The following is a 24,258-nucleotide window of genomic DNA, read 5'->3' as shown; positions in this document are numbered from 1 at the left end:
AAAAAAATTGAAGTTGCTCAAAACAATCAAAATCTTGGGTTATTAGCCTCAGATCCCCTTATTTACACACCTCCTCAGGCTATATTTGCTCTCTGAACTTCTTTTCTCTTTCAGGTATAGCCCTGATTCTGTTATGCAAAAATGTTAAGAGAGACAAAGCCACAAAACATAGTTTATCACCCTGTTCTTTGTTAGTGGGGGAGGGAGGCAACAAAAAACCTTGAAGGCAGCCCCTTGAATGTAATCATCTCTCCAAGAATTTTGATTAAGGAGATGGGTAAATGTAGTCACAGATCAAGATAAAGGCGTCGCTGGGAATGAATAGAAAATAGGAATCCAACTTCCTAGGCCATTCTAGAACATATAGTCCCTCTTCCTTGGGATTTGTGTTCTAGATTGGGAAGAGGTACGTGCAGCCATTGCCCACCTGGCAGACATTTCCTCAGGCTGTCAGGTTATACCTCATTTGTTGCTGTTGTTGTTAGGTGCTGTTGAATCGGTCCCAACTCACAGCAACCCTGTATACAACAGAATGAAACATTGCCCGGTCCTGTGCCATCCTCACAATCATTGTTATGCTTGAGCCCATTCTGCAGCCACTGTATCAATCCATCTCGTTGAGGGTCTTCCTCTTTTAGTAAAAAAAAAAAACTTGGAGATCTCTAAATTTTTAACTTTGGAGGTAAAAAAAAAATACTGGCCTCAGAAAACCTCATCTTCCCTTGGTTATTTCAATAGCTGCAACTTGAGTACAAATTGAGTGAAGGGCTAAATGATGTCAGGTACAATCTCTTCAATACCATTCAAGTCCCCCTGCTGCCAGTGTTGCTTAAAAGGCTTACATACCAGTCCATCCAACTTAGGAATAAGTCTGCCTCAGAAGTCAGCTACTACTCTGCTTAATAAATCAATAACAGTCTCACTAGTCTAGGGTGAAGAATCCTATTAGTGTTGCTCCTTTGATTGCTATCCTTTCTATCCAGGGTCACACATAGAGAGAAATTTAAGTAACTTTTTTTTCCCTTAGAGAAATATAAAAATTTCAACTTGCTGACCAAGTAGCATAAAACTTTAATAAACAAATATATCAATTTACAAAAATATATAATTCAGTTTCAAGTTATGATCAGTTACAGGAGAGAGAAGAGTTAGGGAATTGGAGATAAAGGAAGAAGCCAGAAAGAGACTAAGATAAATGGCAATCAAGGTAAACTCTTCTTATTCCAATAGTCCAAAATGATCTGTTTTCATAGGCCTTCCATATTCCAGTTAGCTGGATAACCACTGCTCATGTTTCAGTGGTTCTTCTAAACATAGGAGGCTTGGCTCTCCAGTTGATAACCATGGCAGCCAACCAAAAGGGAATCTCTGAACTAGAGAGCAGTGGCCAGAGCAGTATCCTCCTGGATTGGAAGAAATCAAGCCTACGAATAGATCCAGCTCTGGCCAGAGGTTTTCTCCTCATGAGGATTATCTTAGTGGCAGGTGCCAACTGATGCTTTTCTACTAGATTGGCTGTCATTTTCTCTCTTTGGAAGCAGCATTTCATTTCTTTTGAGAAGAGTGAATTTCTTCTATTAGAGGAGCTTGACTAAGATGACCCACTTCTGTCTTTACCAAGCAGGCAAGTGAAAAGCAGTTTTACAGTGCTCTTCACTGAGGGCTTCTGTGTTACTTTCACAGAGATCGAGACGGTGAAATTGGCCCGTTCTGTCTTCAGCAAACTACACGAGATTTGCTGCAGCTGGGTGAAAGACTTCCCTCTCCGCAGAAGACCCCAGCTCTATTATGAGACATCAATTCACGCCATCAAAAACATGCGCAGGAAAATGGAGGACAAACATGTCTGCATTCCTGACTTTAATATGCTCTTCAACCTAGAGGTAAAGGGCACTTCCAGAGAGTCAGCAAGTTTAAAAAACAAAACAAAAACTTCCAGAGTCCTGCTAGAAAAGGAGAACTTCTGACGTCTTTCTAATAGTATCTCTGATTGGTTAGAGGAGGGCTAATGGTGCAGTGGCACAGATTTGTTTACGTTAGACAACAGAAAAGGAATATTTTCTATGTTATTTTGAATAAATAAAACATTCACATGGTTCAAAACTGGGAAAAAAAAAAAAATCTCTCCTATTCTTGTCTCCCAGACATTCAGTTTCCCTCCATGTGAGCAAGGAAAGTTACCAGCTTCTTATGTAAACTTCCAGAGCTAGTCTATAAAATAAGCAAAAAAGGAAACCATTATATCTCAATAAAGCTATTTTTAAAGGAATCTATTTCTATAAAATATAGTCAAATGTTTATTCAGTTCCCACATTGCTATGTTGCTGAAGCAACACAAAACACAAACACAAAAGAATGAGTTTGAGGCTAAGACAGTTTTCTGATTTTATGTGATTTTCTTTTTAAATTCTTGGTCTCTGAGATAGGAAAGTAGCTGCAATTGCATTTCATGCATCTCTCTGACTGACAAATTGGATCCATATGAGCCTTGTCAGTTTAATAACCATTTTCTTGTTATCTTTGTCTACTTCTTCTATTAAATGTATTATGTTAATGCAAACAGAGGTAGGGTTGTTTCCTTTCACTGTCACTTACCTCTTTTCTTCACTCAAGTCCATAACTTAAAAATTATAGCGTAGTAGTTTTTACAAAGCATAACATTTCCTTCGTTTAGCGCTGAATTTAAATTTTAGCTGTCAAGGTCTAAGCAGCAGAGATGATGGTGGGTTGGTAATTGGTGCTTATGTTATACAGATAGATCAGCTGATATCTTTGTTTCCAAAGGTTACCATACTCATGCAAATAGAACCTAAAAGGCTGTTGTATGATAAACAATCCTTATATCAGTACACCCACTTGAAGATTATACTCATTATTGCTGTTTATTGACTTGAGTGGTTTTCATTTTACCTCCTCATTTCAAAATCAGCCCAAAGGCCTAACTCAGGAGCACCCTGCTATAATGAAACAGGCTTTGAGGGCAATTTCATAATACATATTTATAAATTTTGCAAAATGTCAAGCTCTTTGATCTGGTAATTTTGCTTTTAATTATAAGGAAATAGAAATGCAAAAAAGTCTTACATACATGTTTTGTGTGACAAATGCTTTATACAATTATAATAATAAAAATTGGAAATGGTTTAAACCATTAAAGGGAATGATAACTATGATAAGATGTATATTATATACACACTTAAAATAATGTCTGAATGATACTGAATAACATGGGAAAATGCTAATGCTGTGGTAAATGACAAAAAGCAGGATATAAAATTTTATATACAGGATGATCCTAATTTTACTAAAATAAAAAATATATATATATATGACTATCTGTGGATGGTGAGATTATAGGTGATATTCATTTCCTTCTTTATATGTCTCTATTACCCAAATAAACATAAATGATCTTTAAATAATCAGTAAAAAATTTTTTTAAAAAATAAGTTATAGCTTCTTTCTGCTTTGTCTGGTACTATATTGTTTAAGAATCTCCCCACCAATCTTGTTTAAAGTTACATTCTCTTGCCCCCATAAAGCTATTAATTGCCCCCTCCTTATTTGTGATGATACATCAGCTCTCTCATTATTTAAAAACTATTTGGATATGATACTTTTTTTTATTTTAACCTTTGTCCTCCCCAATTAAGTTGTTTAAGAATGAGTACTGCTTCAGTAATTTCCAGGACTTTCTCTCTACACAGTTCTATCAGTTAATCTTCAATGGCATTTATAGACGGTGTTGATTAAATTGCAAAATTAACTAATTATAATGCCTCTATAAAGTATTGTTGTTAGGTGCCAGCGAGTCAACTTTAGCTCATAGTGACCCCACGTGACAGACAGAGTAGAGCTGCCCCATAGGGTTTTCTAGGCTGTAATCTTTATGGGAGTGGTTGACAAGGTCTTTCTCCTGCGGAGCCCCTGGGTAGGTTCGAACCGCCAACCTTTTAATTAGCAGCCAAGTGCTTAACCCTTGCACCATGAGGGCTCCTTGTATTAGATGTAGATTCCATTATATCTGGGTGTTATTATTACTCTATGGACACTTGTATTTGATACTTTAGTAAATGTAGTATAGTCTTTGAAAGGAACTTTTCAAAGCATGGATATACCTGTTGCTTTAGTAGTCCTTCCAACCCCCTGTGAGGTGGCACCTCATCTCTACCTAGCAGGTGAGAAAACAGGCACAAGAAAACGATATGATTTGCTTAATCAAGGACAGGGTCTGGACTCCTCCAGGGCTCCTAGAGCCCAAGTAAAAATAAATAAAAAGACTTGCAAATAAATGACTACATACTGTTGCCTAATATGAGCCCAGACTCAGTGAGCAACCAGTGAGTCACACATCTCCTATGTGAGGTAGATCTGATATTTAAACACTTGAGTTGATGAAAAAGCAAACTACAGGCATTCCCCAGGTAATGTCGGACAACCCGTACTTGCCCTTTAATGTTACGTAAATTTGCCTGAGCTTCGAAACAACCAGCCAACCCTTACTGGTAGCAGATTCTTCATTACAATCACCTCCACTTGCCGCACACACAGCGTTTAAAGCACTGAAAAGACTTCAAGCCCATATGCACCTGTTCCGACTTACCTACTAATTCTTAATGACAGTTAGGAACGGATCTCATTTGTAACCCGGGGCCTACCTGTACTTGATGGTTTAAATGTAACCTTATGATTAGGACTCCTCTGTCAAGACTAAGCACAGGCTAGGAAGACCTTCCTCCGGTAGTTGCCTTTAAACTTCAGGCAGTGGGTGCGCAAGGAAGTGGGAAGCTAAATCGTGCATAATGGAGTGAGACAAAATGTCCACCACACAGGCATTCAGACATATGATGTGGTTCAAGTTTGGTTAACTAGTTAGCTAGGCTCTGTGCTATTTATGGTGAGAATTCAATGTGACCATGAATGGTTTATGAAGGAGGTATTACAGTTTGGAATTATGTGTATGCTTTCATATCTCTGTGTATTTCAAAAGCCTGAACATAAGCAGCCTTGTGCTGGAAGGCAAATTATTTCCTATTGTTCTCAGGTTCTAATTTTATTATTAAAGTACTTGCATGTTGAAAAAAGTACTCAATTCAGAACAGTTTTGCTCAATTCCTCCTCATACCTTCTCTTTTTTTCCCCCCTCCCCCACCACTTGTAACAGCAATATTGAAGCAAGTATATGTGGATGGTTTCCATGGCACAAGACAACAACTTTCACAGAGAGAGGGCACTTCAGCCTGAGCTAATTGGGCATGATGTCTTCCAGTGTTCTGGTGTGTAAACACAGATGCCCAAATATTGCAGGTATTTCAGCAGTTGATCAGGCATGTCAGAAAAAGGAAACATTACTAGTCTCATCATCTGGGTGGCAAAGGCAGTGGAGGAGGAGGACAGGCAACTGTTTCCAGGGGATTGACTTATTTGACTCCCGCACTACCTAACTCCATTACCTGTTTGCTGTGTTTCTATTAACAGGACCAAGAAGAACAAGCTTACTTTGCAGTGTTTGATGGCCATGGTGGAGTGGATGCTGCTATCTATGCCTCCATTCACCTCCATGTTAATTTGGTCCGTCAGGAAATGTTCCCCCATGATCCTGCTGAGGCCTTGTGCCGGGCCTTCCGGGTCACTGATGAGCGGTTTGTGCAGAAAGCAGCCAGGGAGGTATGCTGTTTTCTCATAAATTCCAGCACACTAGCCTAGCTGAACTTGGTCTATGGTTAAAGGGCTATTTTGAATTTTCTCTTTCTGGGCAGGTGTTCTCTTCCAAACTGCATTATTAGCTCACATTATTGGCTTCTGTTGTTATAAGTCTAATCCCCTTCTCAGGAAAAATAGTTTTAGTAGACAACTATGGCACACTGTATAGAAACACTCAATCTGTAATTTTCTAGAAAGTCCTCTTTGCTGGATCTGGCAGGTTAGTTCTTTTCTTTCTTAGTCACCATTGCCTGCCAGGTTCACACCAGGACCATCTCTCTGAGCTGACTCTTGCTGACAAGATCTGGATATGGTGATTAAAACAATGGTCTAAAGAGGAAAGAGAAGCTGGGATTACTTCTATACATCTGGTTCTAAACGGGTAGGCAGTGTTTTGCAGTGCATCTCTTGAGGGAAAATTTGATTGGAGAGGATGAATCTTTAGATGACTCTTGAACTGATTTTCTCTTTAACAGAAGGAAAAGTCAGAGCACATGTGATACAGTACTAAGGTTAATCAGAGCTAAGTTTTCTACTCTGAAAGAATATATATGTTAAGGGGGTCTATATTAAGATCTAAAAGAAAGAATTTAATTCTTCTGGGTATTGGTGTATAATTAACTACAGCACTGTATATTGGATTTTTAACTGGGGACCAATAGAAACAAAATAATTTAAAAAACTAAAATAATTATAAATTTTATATACATAGAGAAAATAAGACTCCTGCTCTATGACTTAAATATTAACTCTTCTAGAGAGGGACTTGGAGAACAGGGTAATCATCTAATTCATTTCTTTGATCTCATAGTTATGCTATAAAGTAATATAGTAGGCCTTGAGATGAATGAAACAAATAATGCAGAACTATTTGGGACTAAACAAGAGAAATAGTCTTTTTTTTTTTCCTTTTGGGTTCCAAGTTTGGATCAATATGCAAATCTAACAACAGTAACCACTAGAGTCTACATATAGAGGTGGGGCTGGAAAACAAAATACAGTTCTTAACCTCAGACCTTCCCAGAGTCTCTTGAGGGCTGGCATTTGGCTTGGCTCTGCCTGTGTTGGAGATGCTGGCTCTCAGCCTCATGAATGAGGAAGGACCTAGCCCCTGATACGTGACCTATAATCACCGACATGAAAACTAAGAGTCACTTTGTCTTCTTCATCCTCTGCCCTACTCACTGTTTTCTGTGTCCTCAAAATTATGGCTTTTTTTCTGACCATGTTAGCTTCATTTGCTTTGTCTATGATTTTGGTGTCTCTCAGTTCTGCCAATAGTTCTCTACGATCTTAAATAATTTGGGCTTGTCCCAGCAGTCACTTTTCTCCTTCTTGTGCTTCCATGTGCTGCCAACTGCTGGGAAGCAAGTAGCTATTCCTGTTGTGAAGCAGCTCTGCCTCCTGTTCTCTCTAGGGCATACGCACTGAAGTGTCTTTTATCATGTATTCCAGGGGGCTGAGTTTTTGAACGTTCTGTGTGGGAAGACATTTTATTGGTGGGTGAGGATTTATAACCAACTTTCCCCATATAGGGAAAATGAGAAGTTGTTTTTCTCACTAGGGGCCTTTTACCACCCTTGACGCACTGGTTCTAATTTAGGCCAGGTCCTTAGTAACAGAAAGTCATCATCATTTGGTGGTGACTCATGTCAAATGGAGATGTCATTTTAGTATAGTTAGTATAGTAGTATCAGGAACTTAAAGTACAGTGGTACTGAGCTATTGCAGTGAAATTCCAGGCTCTTAGTCCTTTGTGCAGTGTTCAAAAAGCAAAGGCCTCTAAAAATATTGTACAGATGATTTTTTCAAAAAGGTATAAGCATCATAGCACTCCAGGGAATGTATGTTATCTAATGGTTCCTATCTTAATATCCAGAGCATCAGAGCATTTGTTCTATATCAGTCAGATGTATTTTATTGCCTGTAAAGCTAGGAACCCCCCGACCATACAATAGGTCAGTAACAAAACAGAAAGTAGAACATGGAAATCTTCAAGGATTTATAAAGTGGATTTACCACTGGATAGGAGGAAAAAGAACTTCAGTTCTGTTTTATATGCTAATCACATAACCTGGTGTATTTTTTTTTTTTTATTGTGCTTTAGGTGGAAGTTTACAGCTCAAGTTAATTTCTCATTCAAAAATTTATACACATACTGTTTTGTGACATTAGTTGCAATCCCCACAATGTGACAGCACGCTCCCCCCTTTCAGCCCCAAGTTCCCTGTGTCCATTTGCTCAGTTCCTGTCCCTTCCTGCCTTCACATCCTGCTTTTGGACAGGAGCTGCCCAGTTGGTCTCGTGTATTTGATTCAACTAAGAAGCACTTTCCTCACATGTATTATCTTTTGTTTTACAGACCTGTCTAATCTTTGTCTGAAAAGTGGGCTTTGGGAATAGTTTCAGTTCTGGGTCAGCAGAGCGTCCGGGAGCCATAGTTTCGGGGGCCTGCTATACTTTTCTTATCTGCACGTCCTTGCCTCACGTTATCTTATAGATCAGGTGGATTTATGTGTGCATGTACACATAAAAACATACATACATACAAAGATGCATTGAAAAATATGAATTACTGCTTGTGAAATTGCATTATTAATAGTCCAGCTCCCAAATGAAGTGTTTCTATTAACTAGAAATTGCTTTTAAATGAGTATTTGGTGTCTATTTATCTTGACTCTAGTTTTATCTATTTTCAGAGCTTAAGATGTGGGACCACAGGAGTGGTGACTTTTATCAGAGGCAACATGCTGCACGTGGCTTGGGTGGGTGATTCTCAGGTTATGCTTGTGAGAAAGGGCCAAGCTGTTGAACTAATGAAGCCACACAAACCAGACAGAGAGGTAAGTATGGTCTGTCCTACTGGAGCACATGCCATAAAGGTAGTTTTCTAGTTATTAATTAGGATTCACTCAATTATTATAATTATTGCTATTACCTTGGTAACTATCTTCACCATCCAAAGGAAAAATAAAGAGAACCTTTCCACAAAGCTGCTGAGAATTGTACCTATTATTTACTGTAAAGTAGATGAATAAATCTGATTCCAGTTATTTGCTTCTTTTTATCGAACTGCCGTTTAGGATGAAAAGCAGCGAATTGAGGCCCTTGGAGGTTGCGTAGTCTGGTTTGGTGCCTGGAGGGTGAATGGAAGTCTATCGGTCTCCAGAGCTATTGGTAGGAAAAACAAATTCATTTTCGTTTCTCCAAACTGCCCTCTTCTAGCTATCTTATATTAACTCTGATACAACTAGGGACCTAAGATGATTAATTTATATTATCAGCGTGCTTATTATTTTTAAAAATAACAATTAGAGAATGCCTTTTTAATTAACTAATTAGCTATTTGATAATTGCCAATTGCCATCAAGTCGATTCCGACTCACAGTGACCCTGTGTATGTGAGAGTAGAACTGTGCTTCATGGAGTTTTTAATGGCAGATTTTTTGGGAAATAGATCACCAGGCCTTTCTTTCAAGGCACCTCTGGACTCAAACCACTAACCTTTCTAACCAAAAGGTTAGAGCATGTTAACTGCACCAACCAGGTCTCCAACTTGTAATAAAACCAATCAAACCCATTGCTGTCGAGTCCATTCCAACTCATAGCGACCCTGTAAGACAGAACAGAATTGCTTCATAGGGTTTCCACAAGCAGCTGGTGGATTCGAACTGCCGGCCTTTTGGTTAGCAGCCAAGCTCTTAACCACTGTGCCACCAGGGCTCCTAAAAAGTAACAGATGCCTTTAATCTTTGGTACACAGATCTGATTAAAACCACAGTGATCCTTATTTCATTCTACTTTGAGTCATGATTAGCTTACATCAGCATTTTCCAGAGAATGGAAGGCTCTCCCCATACTTTATCTTGCTTATATCTTTAAAATTTTAAATGAACTTTAAAATGACACAGAATAAATTCATAGAAAAAAGGGTTTGCTTTTTAGATGAAAACTATTTTCTATCTGTGTAATACAGCAATTAAGGAGCCCTGGTGGCACAACTCTTAAGCGTTCCGCTACAAACTGAAAGGTTGGCAGTTTGAACCTACCCAGTGGCTCTGCAGGAGTAAGACGTGGCGATCTGCTTCCATAAAGATTATAACCAAGAAAACTCCGTGGGGCAGTTCTGTCACATGGTGTCGCTGTGAGTTAGAATCGAACCAATGGTACCCAACAACAATACAGTAATTTGCCTGATAGCCCTGGGGTTTCAAAGAACCTATTTCCCAGGACCTAAATCCTTCAAATGTTAAGGGCAAGTTAATGAAGCTATTTAAAACTTATAAACAGCGAAGTTGATTGGACAGAGTGCAAGGGTATGAATTAAAAGAACTGGGCTATAGTACTGTTTCTATCTTTGCCTCACTTTAGGCTCTGGGTTTATATTATTTTGGACTTCCTGGCTTAGTTTCACTTCCTGGTTTTTTCAAAAGGATAAATCAATACATGTGTCTATATGGGTGATATGCATATATGCCACAGTACTTAATCCCTGCCTCCCTAAAAAGATGAAGTAATTGAATACAGGGATAACATGGAGTTCACATCTCATCTCCAAATTTAATTTGTTATTACCAACAAATTCCAGAGCATGAACAAAATCTTAAAGGACTGATTTAGTTTCACCATTGATTTGAGTTCTTCCCACTTGTTGGGAAGGTGCTGGCAAGCTGTGAAGTGGCCCAAATATGAGCAGCAGAAGGCTGAAGAGAAATAGAAAGCCAAAATATTCTACAAGATTCTACAAATACCTCCTGAAAAATTGAGTCGACTTTACCTTAGACTGAGGGAGTTATTAGGAACTTTGGAATAAGGCCAAAAAGGGAACTTTCTCACTTCTAAAATATACCCCCCTATACATTTTTTTTTTTTTTTTTAACACCAAAGTCCTCTTCCTCTTGATCTTATCTGGAAGTCTCTGCCAGAGTGTTGAGGGGTATACCAGAGAACCAACATACTAGCGGGTACTTGCCTTTTCTTGCATCTAAAAATATAGCCCAGACAAAGAAAAACTAAAGCAGGGGAACAATGTCCTTGAGTAAAGTGATAACTGAAGAGAGAATAAGGGAGACTTCACAGACAAAGTGACTTTAGTTGGATGTGAGGGATAGTGTTTTGGGACGGAAATTCCAAGCAGAGGAGTCTGCAGACACACGGGCGTTGGAAAGAGCATGGAGTGTTTTAGGAACAGCAACAAGCGCAGGAGGCTAGAGCAGAGGATGAAGTGGTAAGAAACTCAAAGCATTGGCACCAGATTGTGAAAGGTCTTATATGCAAGGCTATGTAGTACAGGCAGAAAGGCCTGGCAAACTGCTTCTGTAACGATTACTGCCAAGAAAACTCTATTGAGCAGTCCTACTCTGTAACACATGGAGTCACCATGAGTCAGGGGCCAACTTGATGGCAGCTCACCACAAGTGGTGCAGGTTTGTGTTCATGAAGGTTATCTGTATTGAGGTCTGGAAGCTGGACTATAGTAGAAAAAGCCTGAATGGGAGATCATTTAGGAGGCTGTGACTGAGAGAGTATAAACTGCCGAGACAGAAATTGACAGGTTGTGGGAGATGAGGAAAGCTAACTCCCAGGTTTCTGAGTTATGCCAGGAATATGATAAAGGCATTTTTGTAATAAAGGAGTAGTAGTTTGGGGGATGGAGAGGAGGGCAGATATGGAGTTTAGTTTGGATATAATGTATTTTCTAGGTACCCCTGAGATGTCTTGGAAGAAATAATTTATATGCAATTGGAAATACAGATCTGGAGCTTGGCAAATAGTTCTGGGTTGGAGATAAGAGATTTGGGAACTCATCTTATTTTGGCAATGGTATTAGCAAGCTGTGAAGTGATATATATATAGCAGTTGAAACTACAGGCATGGATGATATTGCCCAGGGAGAATATGTAATGTGAGAGGCCAAGGATGAGACCCATTATTTAAGGTAGAAGATAGTGGAGTCAGATTCCCTGGGTTAGTATTCTGTCTCTGCCACTTTACAAGCCATGGGCCTTGAAAATTTACTTAGCCTCTCTGTGTCCATCTGCACCTTTATAAAGTGGGAATAATAACAGTACCTAACTCATGGAGTTTTTTTGTATTAAATGGGGTAATACATGCAACACACTTAGAGGTGTGCCTGGCACAGTGTTAGCACACAATGATTCGCTGTTATTAAGTGGAAGAGCCAGTGAAGAAGTGATCAGACACAGAAGTGGGGTATCATAATGGAAGAAAGGTTATCAGGAGTCAACAGTGTCAAGTGCTGCAAAGGCCATGATATGGGTTTAAAAAATGACATGGGATTATGAAATTAGGAAATGGTGACATTTGAGAGAAATGTTTTAGGTTAGTAGGTGGGAAAACCAGCCGAGGGAGAATGGGCAATAATAGATTTATATACCTATATATAAGTTTCATTTCTCAGGCAGTTTGGTGGTGAAGGAAAGGAGGGAAATACTGTGGTGACTCCAGGGAAAAGCTGATTTGGGAAAGGGCTGCTTTTATTGTTTTTAGGTTGAGTAGATTTGATATCAGAGCATATTTGTAGAATAAAAGAGGGCAAGTAGAGAAGAAACTGAAGATGAGAGAGAAACCAGTCCTAGGGAGACAGGACCAACAGCACAGGTTAGCTTTAGGAAGGGAAAGGGACAAGTCTTCCTCTGAGAAAATGGTAGCTGATATGGATAAATCTCTACAGAGTTGAGAAAAATGGAAGGGGAAACTGAGGGAATTCAGTCCTGATAAACTTTATTTTCTTTAAAATAAGAAATTAGTCTATCTTACTAAATCCCAGGAGTTTAATTGGATGAGGGAATTGAGGAATGTGAAACCCCACAGAATAAAATAGGGGGCTAAACAGGGACAAAACTAAGGACTCCTGAGCATAGTTCAGTTCTACTTAGGAAATAAATGACACTTTAAACTTTAAAAATGAAAAGCTTTTCAACTGTTTTTTTCCCATGAGCCCTTCAGATTTATGATCCAAAGTTGACAGAGGCATAATATGTTCCCTGGCATATGGAGAGAGGAGGTTGAAGACAAAAAGATGTTGCCATTTCTATCATGAAATGGATATTCATGCCCTCCTACCAAATTTGGGGGCGAAATGTCATGAATTTGACACCCAACAGCAGAGCAGGTGAAAAGCCAGAATTCTGGCAGCATTTTCTCAGTGCAAATCTTTGTATGTTCTGTTCCAAACGAACAGTTGCAGTAGCCTTTTAATTGAAGCACTAAAACAAGATTTTTGGGTGCAGTATGACTCAGATCACATTTATTTTTAGAGCTGGAATTCAGAAAATAATAATGATGATAATAATAGTCAGGTAGAGTAGGGGATGGAGAAACTTAGTAAAAGAGATTGATGGAGGGCACTGAAAACCATGATTGGACGTTTCATTAGCTCTAAAAGGCTACTGGGAGGCTTCACAGTATAGAAGTGACGCTGATGGTATCAAAACCACACTTGAGGAAGATGGTCCTGGCTGCTGTAGAAAACAATGAATGAAGAACCTAGATGTGGGACAAGAGGGTTATAGGTTTGAGAATGGAAGGAGAGAAGCTGAGAATTTACAGGGTCAAAAGACTAGTTTTTTACCTGAAAGACAGAATTACCCAAGTAATGATATTAAATAACTATCTGCTGTTCTAAGTATACCACCAACTTGCTGGATAAGCTTGTGGCCTACTTTGTTTCTAGCAGAATTATCCACAGGGTTCCTATTGAGCTTCCTGGGCCTGTGTGAGGATTAAACAGGGATGCAAAATGTTGGAGAGAAACCTTACTTGGTTAGAGCACCTATAACAAATACCAGAAACAATGTCACTTAAGTAGGTATACTTACCTTCATTTTATTTTCCCCTATCAAAAAGTTCAGTTTTACTGCAATGGAAAGGGCAGAAATTGATGAGGGTTATGTAAGCAGCAAGTGAAAGCGCCACTAGGCTATGTGCCATTATTTCACAAATGATAAAGCACTTTGTAAATATCTGATTGTTTTCACTCCTGTTTGCTGGTGAATGATGATATTCTAATCTCAGTACAGTGTTTTTGACGTAAAGAAGTGAACGGGTGTTCCTTTGTTGTGGTCATTAGCTATTTGGTTCCCCAGAAGGGTAAGGATACTTTTGCTAGGCTCCCTCCAAGTAACTGAGGGAAAACAATACATGGATATGGAAGTGCTCGGGATCTAAAAGTTCCAAAATGTACATTATCAATTTTCTCAATAGTCTGCTTAGCGTGGGCCCAAATTTCCTGTTCCTTTCCACTCCAAGGACCCCACACTCTAGCCACATTACTCTCTAATATGCAAGTTTCTCTGTGTCTTAGCTTATGTTGTTCCCTCAACTGAGGGTCTTTCTCTGCCTAGCATAACTGACTTCTCCTTCAAGGCCTTGATCAAATGTCATTCTGAGTGGATGAGCTACGCAAGGAAAGACAGAAATGAAAGTTCAGTAGGGCCTTGAGGGTTCTCACAGTTAATTTTAAGCAGGGGAATGAACAATAGCAGTAAAGACAGAGAAGACAGTGGAGGTGATCAGAGACATAGGAAGAAAAAGCAAGAAGAAAATAGATGAGGAGAAAATGGCCGTAGATTTTATGTCTGTCTTCTAGAAGTTACAAGTAAAGCAGCATTAAAAAGTAGAAAGTAACCGCACTGGGGACCAAGGGACCTGCATCCATGTGAGACCTTGGATCAGCCACATAACTTTTCTTGGCTTGAGGGAGTTGGAATTGATTTAAAGTCCTTTGTAACTCAAACCTTCTGCAAAGTTCATAGCATGAAGCTATTGATTTGTAAACAAGAACAGAACAAAAATTAAGTGTTTAATGAAGAGAATGATCAGGACTTTGCTTTTTCAATGTGGACTTGCCCTCAAGCCTCAATTAAATCAAAGCTAAACCTGTTGCCGTCAAGTTGATTCCCACTCATAGCGACCAAAGAGTGGCTGCTGGATTTGAACTGCTGATCTTTTTTGGTTAGCAGCCTGAGCTCCTAAATACTGCACCACCAGGGCTAAATCAAACCTGACTACCCATAAAAGAACAGATCTACTAAATCAACAAAGTTTTCCTACATAGGACTGAATTTTTCAGCACAGCAACAAGTTTAGATTTGACATTATTTGTTGTCATAGATTTGACATTATTTGTTGTCATGATCAGCTAGGCCTAAAAACATAAGTGAGAGGCACAAGATTCAGAGTCTAAGCTAGAAAAAGAATTCTGCCCAGTGACCAGTAATTTTTAACTGCGAATAAGGAGTAAGCTGCTTCAAATTTAGAGGGAATTCAAATTATCTGGTGTAAAGCTTTCTTTTCAGTAAATTTAGATTAACATATGATCAGAGTCATGGCATCGGCTGTAAGCATTCTTAGCAAGCAAGGTAAACCAAAACTCTAACCGGTGACATCCCTACTTTCTAATTCACACAGGAGATGCTGAACATAAGCCATATATCTGTGGAGACGCAGACTCTGCCTCTACTGTCTTGGATGGGACTGAAGACTACCTCATTCTGGCCTGTGATGGCTTCTATGACACTGTGAACCCAGATGAGGCGGTGAAAGTTGTGTCTGACCACTTGAAGGAGAATAACGGAGACAGCAGCATGGTTGCCCATAAATTAGTGGCATCAGCTCGTGATGCTGGGTCCAGTGATAACATCACTGTTATTGTGGTATTCCTGAGGGACATGAACAAAGCTGTAAATGTTAGTGAGGAATCAGATTGGACAGAGAACTCTTTTCAAGGAGGGCAAGAAGATGGTGGGGATGATAAGGAGAATCATGGAGAGTGCAAACGCCCTTGGCCTCAGCACCAGTGCTCAGCACCAGCCGATCTAGGCTATGATGGGCGTGTGGATTCATTTACTGATAGAACTAGCCTGAGCCCAGGGTCCCCAATCAACGTGCTGGAAGACCCAGGTTACTTAGATCTCACCCAGATAGAAGCAAATAAACCTCACAGTGCCCAGTTTTTACCACCAGTTGAGATGTTTGGTCCTGGTGCACCAAAGAAAGCAAATTTTATTAATGAGTTAATGATGGAGAAAATATCAGTTCAATCATCATTGCCTGAATGGAGTGGTTCTGGAGAGTTTCCCGCTTCTTTTAATTTAGGTTCAACAGGGCAGCATATACACAAAATGGAGAGCCCGTCTCCTGTCTGTTCTAGGTCGGAAAACGAACAGTTCAAATCCCTGGGAAAGACAGTTTCTAGACTGTCTCATTTACGCCACCATTACTCAAAGAGGCGGCACGGATTCAGGCTTAATGCAAAGTTTTATTCATTTCTCTCTGCTCAGGAGCTTTCCCACAAAACAGGCACTAGCCTGTCCTCACTTATTCGAAGTGGGAAGAGAAGTAGGATGTTAAGAAGTTCTTTGCCATGGAAGCAAAACAGTTGGAAAGGATACAGTGAGAGCATGGTGAAGCTCAGAGAGAGCAATGGTACTCCATATTCAGATCTTCCCTGGAGCTATAAAATGTAATACTCTTTCTTTAAAGTAGGCTAGCTAGGTCTCCCCAGTAAAAACACACCATCAGAGTAGAAACAAGGCAGACATTTCTGAAACATGTGCTTCATTATGAATCCATGGGTGGCTCAATTCTTACATGTAAATAGATCTGTAGGAAACTCAAAGTACAGTGTTTTCGATCTTAAAAAAAAGTATTGGCTAGTTCACAACCAAAATTATCCAACAGATCCCTGTGATGTGTCTCCACAGCTACATACAACCCTTCCCCCTCCAACACACGCCCTTCACGTCACTAGTGGAAGCCTGCGAGTTAGCTTATTTCAGTCAGGAGAGAGTGTTGAAATGTCAACACAGTTGAAATCTTGTCTGATGTGCCTAATATAACTATGGAGAACTTAATGCAGAATTAATTTAGTCAGGAAATGTTCCCCCAAAGCCTGGGGACAGGAAAGGAACTCCCCGCCCTTTTTGGGTAGGTAAAAGACTAAAAGCCATATAGGTTTTAACTGGTAACAGTGAAAGCAGAAAGTGAGTGAAAAATGTCATCATCTCAGACTTGTGGGGTGGTATATACTCACAAAGTTTTAATGTTTTTTTTCTACAACATAGAAGATGAATTATGAAAAAATTTTTTGAATTAAAAGAATATTTCCTAGGGCTGTAGTTATTTGGAAGGTTCATAACCTGTTTTGGTGCTCTGGGCAGAATTTTTATTATTTGTCACTTCAGGAGACTGCTGTCAACTGGTATGAGTCTATGACGCTAATGTGTTTTTCACTGTACCTTCATCTCAGGAAAAAAGAAAGTGGCTTACTGGAGATGATGTCAGGTACAAATATACCAGAATCAAACTGCCACTTAAAAAGAAAATCAAATAGCATTTCTATTGTTTCTGTTTCTCTTCCCCCCTTTTTTTTTGTTCAGACAGCAAAATGAATAAAAACTGATTTTAGAGAATGAAAAATACTAGTTTTGAGTTCTCTAAAATTGTTTCTCCCAAAGGAGTGACGTAATAGGTATGAGAGAGGCTGAAAGTACTGAGACCCAGGTTCTGTTGAGTTGCAAATGGAGAACATGCTGCAGTTTTGCTACCTGCAACTTCAGACTGCAGAGCGGACATGTCTTTTTCATTTCAATATTTATTTGTATTTTAGAACTGTCTCTTTTTACTATTTCTGCAGTTTCAAACCCAAAGCTTATCTTCAACTAAAGACAGCAAATAAACTAATCATCAGGTTCATTCAGTGAAGCACCTTTGGTTCTCTGAGAGTAAGGAATGTTTCCACGTGACCTGTTAACTCCCCCCAATCAAGCACGGATGAGCCACACCAATGGAAAGGGGCCGTCCTACTGTAATGATGAAAATCATTCATACTTTGATGCACTAACTGCTCTTGCTGAAAAACGCCCACTGCCTAATCATGTTTTTACATCATATTGTTGTTGGGTGCCACTGAGTCAGTTCTGACTCCTAGCAACCCTAGAACTGCCCCCGTAGGGTTTCCAGGGCATATCATGTTACATATTACATCATATTATATCCCCTAAACCAATAATGGAGGACCAAAATGCCTGGATTTTAAAAGTGTAGATGATGACAGCATATTATGAGTGCCAGTATATGTATATTAAGTAAATACATAAAAACAGCTTCATATTAGCAATGATCAGATTGTTAATCTACAGATTTTATTTTTTAGAATTTGGATGTAAGTAGAGATTTCCAGTATTTGTTTACTCTTGACTTCAAAGCCATTTCTTCTTTTCTCAAGTCTTGTGACATGACTGAAAAGGAGTAACCGTGGCTCCAAATACAGTAGTAGAATCCTTTCATCATTCTGATGCTTTACCCCCGTACCTGGACCTCATGCACATCTGTCATTCTCTGAAGCCTAGATCTTGTTAACAACCCCTCAGGTGCGGTATCAGTTTCAAGTCAAATTATCTAAGGAAACAAGAACACAGAGGCAACAGAATATCGGTGCACATTCTAGTCCAAAGCGCTTGGCTCAGTAAAAATAAATTTTTCAATTTTCTATAGTTGTCTATTGGTAATGTCTGTGTTAGAATAAACACGGTGAAAGGACAGAAAGGTACAGTGATGGGCTTTTTCAGTGGGGAAAAAAATGGTCAAATGAAACTGGGATGACCACAGACCACATCTTTAAGGGTCTGGTTTTTGTAGGTCTGACGACATAAGCAGTGTTAACTCCATTTCTCATACCATTAGCCCTCTAGAGAATAAAGCAAAGTAGTCCCAGTGTGGTCAAGTTATAAACCAATATTGTAAAAAATAGCAACTGTTCTATTTGTTCACAACATGCATATTTATAGAGTAGTTAGGTACCATTTGTAAGGTAGGTCCTTTAAAATCCTATAGTACATATTAAAGTAGTGGTTATTGGTCTGATATATGCTGCTCTTGATTCTATAAACTAGATAAGCAGCAGTGCTTCGTGAAATGCAGTGTTATATCTTAATGCCACCGGTGATAGGAATTAGTTCCCTTCAGTTCAACCTCCTGTGCCCTTATTTGCTGCTTGCTGACGTAAGCAATAAGTACCCCTTTAATGGTATCTACACATTTCTGTAATTTGTATTTAATGATGGTGTACCTGGTGACTGTAAAAATATTAGACAGATATAAAAGTATCTATAGAATATATATTAGCTGTTAATGCTGAGGTATAGTCTGTGAATTACGTGTTTTGTACTTTCATTCATTGTGTAATTTAGTGATGGTGGAAGTTCTATACTCAATCCTTAAAGAGCTGCAGTATTATCCCTTTTTCCATTTAACATGATCTGCATCGATTTGTTTGCCTGCTAAACAAGTTTTGTTAGAATAGGAAATAGCAAAACATATATAAACAAGAAAGTGCAGTACTGGCTAGGGGAAACAGACTTCAAGTCACCAACTGAAGTCATTACAAACTCCTTGTACATTCACTGTGAGTTTCAAAGGGAGTAGTTCCCGATTTAAAGGTTTCCTTTGTTCACTTTCTAGATGTGTACTTTTGAGGGATACCTGAGGTTAGGCAACATTACAGCACCAAATGCTGGGGCTGTTAATCAGTCCCATTTAGGTCTGTACTAAAGAGGATGGGTGGAAACACACATGTATATACCTTTCTTTACCTAGAAGTGCCATCTATTATCCTTGAATGAGTAAGACTAAAGTTACTGCTGCATTTAATTTAGCTAGGAGAATCCTTGAAAGTAATACCTTTTCCAAGGATAATGTCAACCATGTCAATGTCAACACTGAGTCTAATTCTGACCACATTTACAGTGGTCTAGTGTCAACACTGCATTTTCATGACAACACTCCATTATTGGAACACTGTGCCAGTGAGAAGTGCAACATCCAATGGGCAGATGAAAATGATAAAGTTCAATTACAGATAAAACTGCTGAGGTTCAAGTACTTCTTTCCCCATCAAAGGCTCATTGCTGAGGCTTTGTGAGAAAGTGATCTAAATTATTTTCATTTTTTAAAGCAAATTTGTTCACTCAGTGAGCATTATCACTTAGGCAAGGCCTTAAAAGGGGATACTACAGTTTTTTTCACACCATAATTTGGGACAATTTTTCTTTGAATCATAAATTAGCGAAAGAAAAAATTTTTTCACCTTTTTAAATCATGTGATGTTACAGGAAAAATACCCACTCTTCTGTTCTGACCTGTGAAAAGCTTACATGTCTTTTTCAAAACAAAAGATAACTGCCAGTATTATAACTATTTTCCAGACAAATGGTAACTGTGTTGAAAAAATTCTTTACCTTGTTATTTCCTCTAGCAGCATTTTATCTTCTATTTCTAAAACTGTTTATTGTACTAATTAAAAAATGTGAAATAGGATACGGAACTCCAGATGGACACAGCAGTTGTTCTTAAAAAAGAAATACTCTAACATGAAACTTTGATGTATTAGGTAATTCACAGATTCATCACTCATAACTCTTATTCTAGGTGCTCTTTGGTGAGAGACAGGCTTTGTTCTCTTGTTTATGACTTTTCTCTGCAAAGAATTCCTATGGAGTGAAGCGGATGAAATAAATCACTTCTTACCAAGTAAATTTATCAATTTACAAACCTGCTCTACAGCTCACTTTTGAGTTCAACTGTAATCATCAGTGGTCTTTCATATTTTATTTATTAAAACTGTTCATTCAGGTAAAGAGTATGTTGAAATTTTGCCAATATCTTAATAAAACCCAGCAACTTAAAACCACTAGAAATTTGTCTTTTTATTCAAAGGGAAGTTATTTAGTACTGAGATTAGGGCGGATTCCCTCAGAACTAAAAACAAAATCTTGAGAATGCAGTTTTCTTAAACTTAGGTACGAACATTTTAAAAAAGAAAATCTGCTAAGAGCTGCTGTAACTAATATCTTCCCCAGAAAATCTGGAAGAGATATACTTCATTTTATATATTTTCTCCTCATTGGGGGCAGGCAACGGAAATAGAGGGGTTAGTATCCCAAAACAGAAGAGGAACGGAACCTGCCAAGGGCTAAGTGTTAACTCTTTAAATCACTTAACTGCATTATTCTTAAAACTCTGACCTCAACCATTCAGATTTTTTCCTTTTCACCAAGCCTTTCCCCTCAGAAAGACAAGGAAAAAATACTTAGGTGAGCCTGTGGCTCAAAGGCTGTCTGGAGGATTGCTGTTAAAAGAGAAACAGGAGATATAGACAGGAGAATGTGGGGGGACAAGAGTGAAGCCAATGAAACGAGGCACCTGCATCTAAAAAAAAAAAAAATTTTTTTTTTTTAAGCATCTAAGGGGAGGTTTAATATAAGGAATGGAATTAAATCTGAAAAACTAACCTAGTAAGAACACTGCATCATTATCATTCTGTCCCCACCATTAAGTCCTTTTAACCTCACAGTTACAAGAATCCTAGTGTGCTAAATTTATTCAGCACTTAGCATGACTTTATACAGAACTCCAAGGAGCAGGAATTGAGGCAAAAAGAGAAATCTTGTTAAGTATATTTAAAGGGGTTTGTGAAAACAGAATTACAGAAAAGGAATATTTTGAAAAATGTTATTTATACTTGAAAAAAATCAGCTAAAATACAGTACCTTTGTTTTTTTTTGGCTTTAACAGAAATTTACTCTCTCACCGTCTAGGAGGCTGGAAGTGAAATACAGTACTATTTACTTACTTCACTAGGAAGATCTTTTCTCTAGGCAGAAATACACACAAGATATAAGTGAGCCCCCAAATCACAGATAATAAAAGAAAAAATAGGTAAATTGGACTTTATCAAAATTAAAAAATTTTGTAAATCAAAAGACACTATCAAGAGAGTGAGAAGACAACCCACAGAATGGGACTAAATATTTGCAAATCATATTTGATAAGGGATTAATATCCAGAATGTATAAAGAACTCTTACAACTCAAAACACACACACACGCACATACACACAATTAAAAAATGGGTACAGGACTTGAACAGACGTTTAACCAAAGAAGATATACAAATGGCCAATAAGCACGTGAAATGATGCTCAACATTGTGCCATTAGGGAAATGCAAATCAAAACCACAATGAAATAACACTTCATACCTACTAGGATAGCTATTATTGAAATAACGGACTACAGTAAGCACTGGTGAGGATGTGGAGAAACTGAAACCCCTGCACATTGCTGAAGGGAATGTAAAATGGTGCAGCGAATGACCCAGCAATTCCACTCCAGAATACACATCCAAAGATTTGAAACCAGTGACTTTAACAGATACTTGTACATAAATGCTCACTGAGACAAAAGGTGGAAACAGCCCCAGTGTCTATCAACAGATGAATAAAATGTCATAAATACACACAATGGAATATTATGCAGCCATAAAGAGAAATGAAGTTTTGATACATGCTATGATGGATACACCTTGAAAACATTATGCTAAGTCAAATAAGTCAAACACCAAAGGACAAATGTTGTATGATTCCACTTACATGAAGTATCTAGAACTGGAAATGCACAGAGTTAAGTTTATGAGTGGCTACCAGGGGATGGGGGGCGGAGGGCTGGAGAGTTACTGCTTCAGGGGTAACTGGGTTTCTGTTTAGAGGGATAACAATTATGGGGGGAAATGCATAGTGGTGGCAGGTGCACAGCACGGTGAGTGTGATTAATGTCACTGACTTGTACATGTGAGACTAATGAAATAGCAAATATTTTGTGATATATTTTTTATCACACACACCCCTCCCAGAGACCTATGGCTATATAAAAGAATTTACCAATATTTCCTTCTCAAAATTTAATTCATTTGCACGGTGTTTATCAGGGCACGAGGTAGAGATCTACATGTATCACTTTCAAATGTACAGAAAATGTTACCAGCCCTTACATACTGATTTATCCAACACTGTACACAGATATCAAACATACATTTTTCTGTGTATTGAATACCCCTGTATATAAATAAGGCTTCCTTTCTCAACTCTTTTTATAATCTCTATAGGTTCACACTCCATCGTAGTATAATAACTATTTAATTATGCTATTTCTACTAATTAAAACTTAATAGAAAATTGTATCATTTTGTAAGTTATCACAGAGCCATTCTGTTCAATTTAAAATCTCTCCGTTGAGAATCGAAATTATTAATACAATAAAAAAACACAACTCGACATTAAGAAAACCACCACCTAATTAAAAAACAGGCAAAAACTTGAACAGACACTCACCGAAGGGGACAGTCATATGATGAATAAGAACGTGAAAAGATGTTCAACATTTGCCCTTAGGGAAATGCAAATAACTCTTTGAGACAGCAAGCACTACATACCTAACAGAACAGCTAAAATTAAAAACACTGACAGCACCAAGTGCGGCGAGGACGCAACCAGAACGCATTCGTTACTGGTGGAAATGGAAAATGGCACCGATACTTATGGAAGTTTGGCAGCTTCTTATATAGCTCTTATACATAACGTCCCTGTCAAGTTAAGCGTATGACTCAGCATTCCCACCTCTAGGTATACAATACTCTAGAGAATGAAAACTTAAACGCTCACACAAAAATTGTACACAAATGTTTATAAAGTCCATAATATTCCACACTGAAAATAATTCAGTGTTCTTCAATTGGTAATGAATACTCTGTGGTACACCCAAAAAGTGGAACAGCGCTCTACAATAAAAACCAATTACTGATTCACACAAGATGAATGGCCCTTAACCGTGTTCTGCTGTGGCTACATATTGTATGATTCCATCTACGTAACACTCTGGAAAAAGGAAAACTAAAAGGACACAGAAGAATCAGTGGCTGCCAGGAGTTAAGGGATGGGGGGTTACCAATAAAGGGCGGCCAGCACTAGGGAATTCTGTGGGTGACTGAACTGTTCTGTGTGGTGCTACGGTGGAAGATTCATGACTCTGTGCATTTGACGAAACCCACAGAACTGTATACCACAATGAGTGAATTTTAATGTATGTAAATTTAAAAACCAACCAGGAAATGTGAGGGAGGACTGAATGCAGAGTATAACAGATGAATCTAACTGTAATGCAAATGAATCACACAATCACACGCTGAGGGCTGGGAAGAAAGGAACTACTGTAACTTTGCACCTAAGGACATAAATAACTTAGGAAAACAGTGCTTTGATATGATACTGAAAAGCTAAAGAAAAAAACACACACAACACTGTACTATAGTTGATAAATTGGTTGCTCACAGGGGTACAGACTAACGGTTCTGAAACTTTGCAACTCTGTATATGAGGGTTGAACAAGTAAGGAAATATACTGTAGACAATGAGACTTGTCGCTGTTAGATAAAGACATAAATAAGGAAAGGGGCAATGCTAAAATGAATCCTTTGGTGCTGGACTGGTGTAAAAAAAAAAATTTTTTTTTTTTTTTGACTGGTGTAGGTATCAATAAATACAGACGTGTGTGTTTGCATGAACAAGTATACATACATTCCCTACTCTATCTACTGAGGAGGACTACAAACAGTGACATCCTAATAACACCAGATCTGTTTCTAAACACTGTTATCCAATGAAAAGAGCCATGGCTTGCTCCTCAGAGAAGTGGGAGAT

The 24,258-nt window shown here is 38.5% G+C and overlaps 2 protein-coding genes across 2 annotated transcripts in view; one reads left to right on the top strand and one right to left on the bottom strand.

The window, feature by feature from the left end:
• The window catches only part of PPM1E (protein phosphatase, Mg2+/Mn2+ dependent 1E), a 213,980-nt gene extending 196,121 nt beyond the window's left edge, over nt 1–17,859 (top strand). The window contains exons 3-7 of the mRNA XM_049861207.1: nt 1,684–1,883; nt 5,479–5,667; nt 8,403–8,546; nt 8,787–8,880; nt 15,136–17,859. Of these exons, the coding sequence (XP_049717164.1) occupies nt 1,684–1,883; nt 5,479–5,667; nt 8,403–8,546; nt 8,787–8,880; nt 15,136–16,193 (1,685 nt within the window). The 3' untranslated portion in view covers nt 16,194–17,859. The remainder of the gene's footprint in view (nt 1–1,683; nt 1,884–5,478; nt 5,668–8,402; nt 8,547–8,786; nt 8,881–15,135) is intronic.
• Nucleotides 17,860–17,891: 32 nt separating this feature from the next.
• Nucleotides 17,892–24,258, bottom strand: part of TRIM37 (tripartite motif containing 37) — a 137,621-nt gene continuing 131,254 nt past the window's right edge. The window contains exon 25 of the mRNA XM_049861205.1: nt 17,892–18,126. Coding sequence (XP_049717162.1) covers nt 18,123–18,126 — 4 coding nt within the window. The 3' untranslated portion in view covers nt 17,892–18,122. The remainder of the gene's footprint in view (nt 18,127–24,258) is intronic.

Source organism: Elephas maximus, chromosome 19, assembly GCF_024166365.1.
Source record: "Elephas maximus indicus isolate mEleMax1 chromosome 19, mEleMax1 primary haplotype, whole genome shotgun sequence".
Lineage (NCBI taxonomy): Eukaryota > Metazoa > Chordata > Mammalia > Proboscidea > Elephantidae > Elephas > Elephas maximus.
The sequence above is the reverse complement of the archived record's forward strand: the minus strand, read 5'-3'. Positions and strand labels throughout refer to the sequence as shown.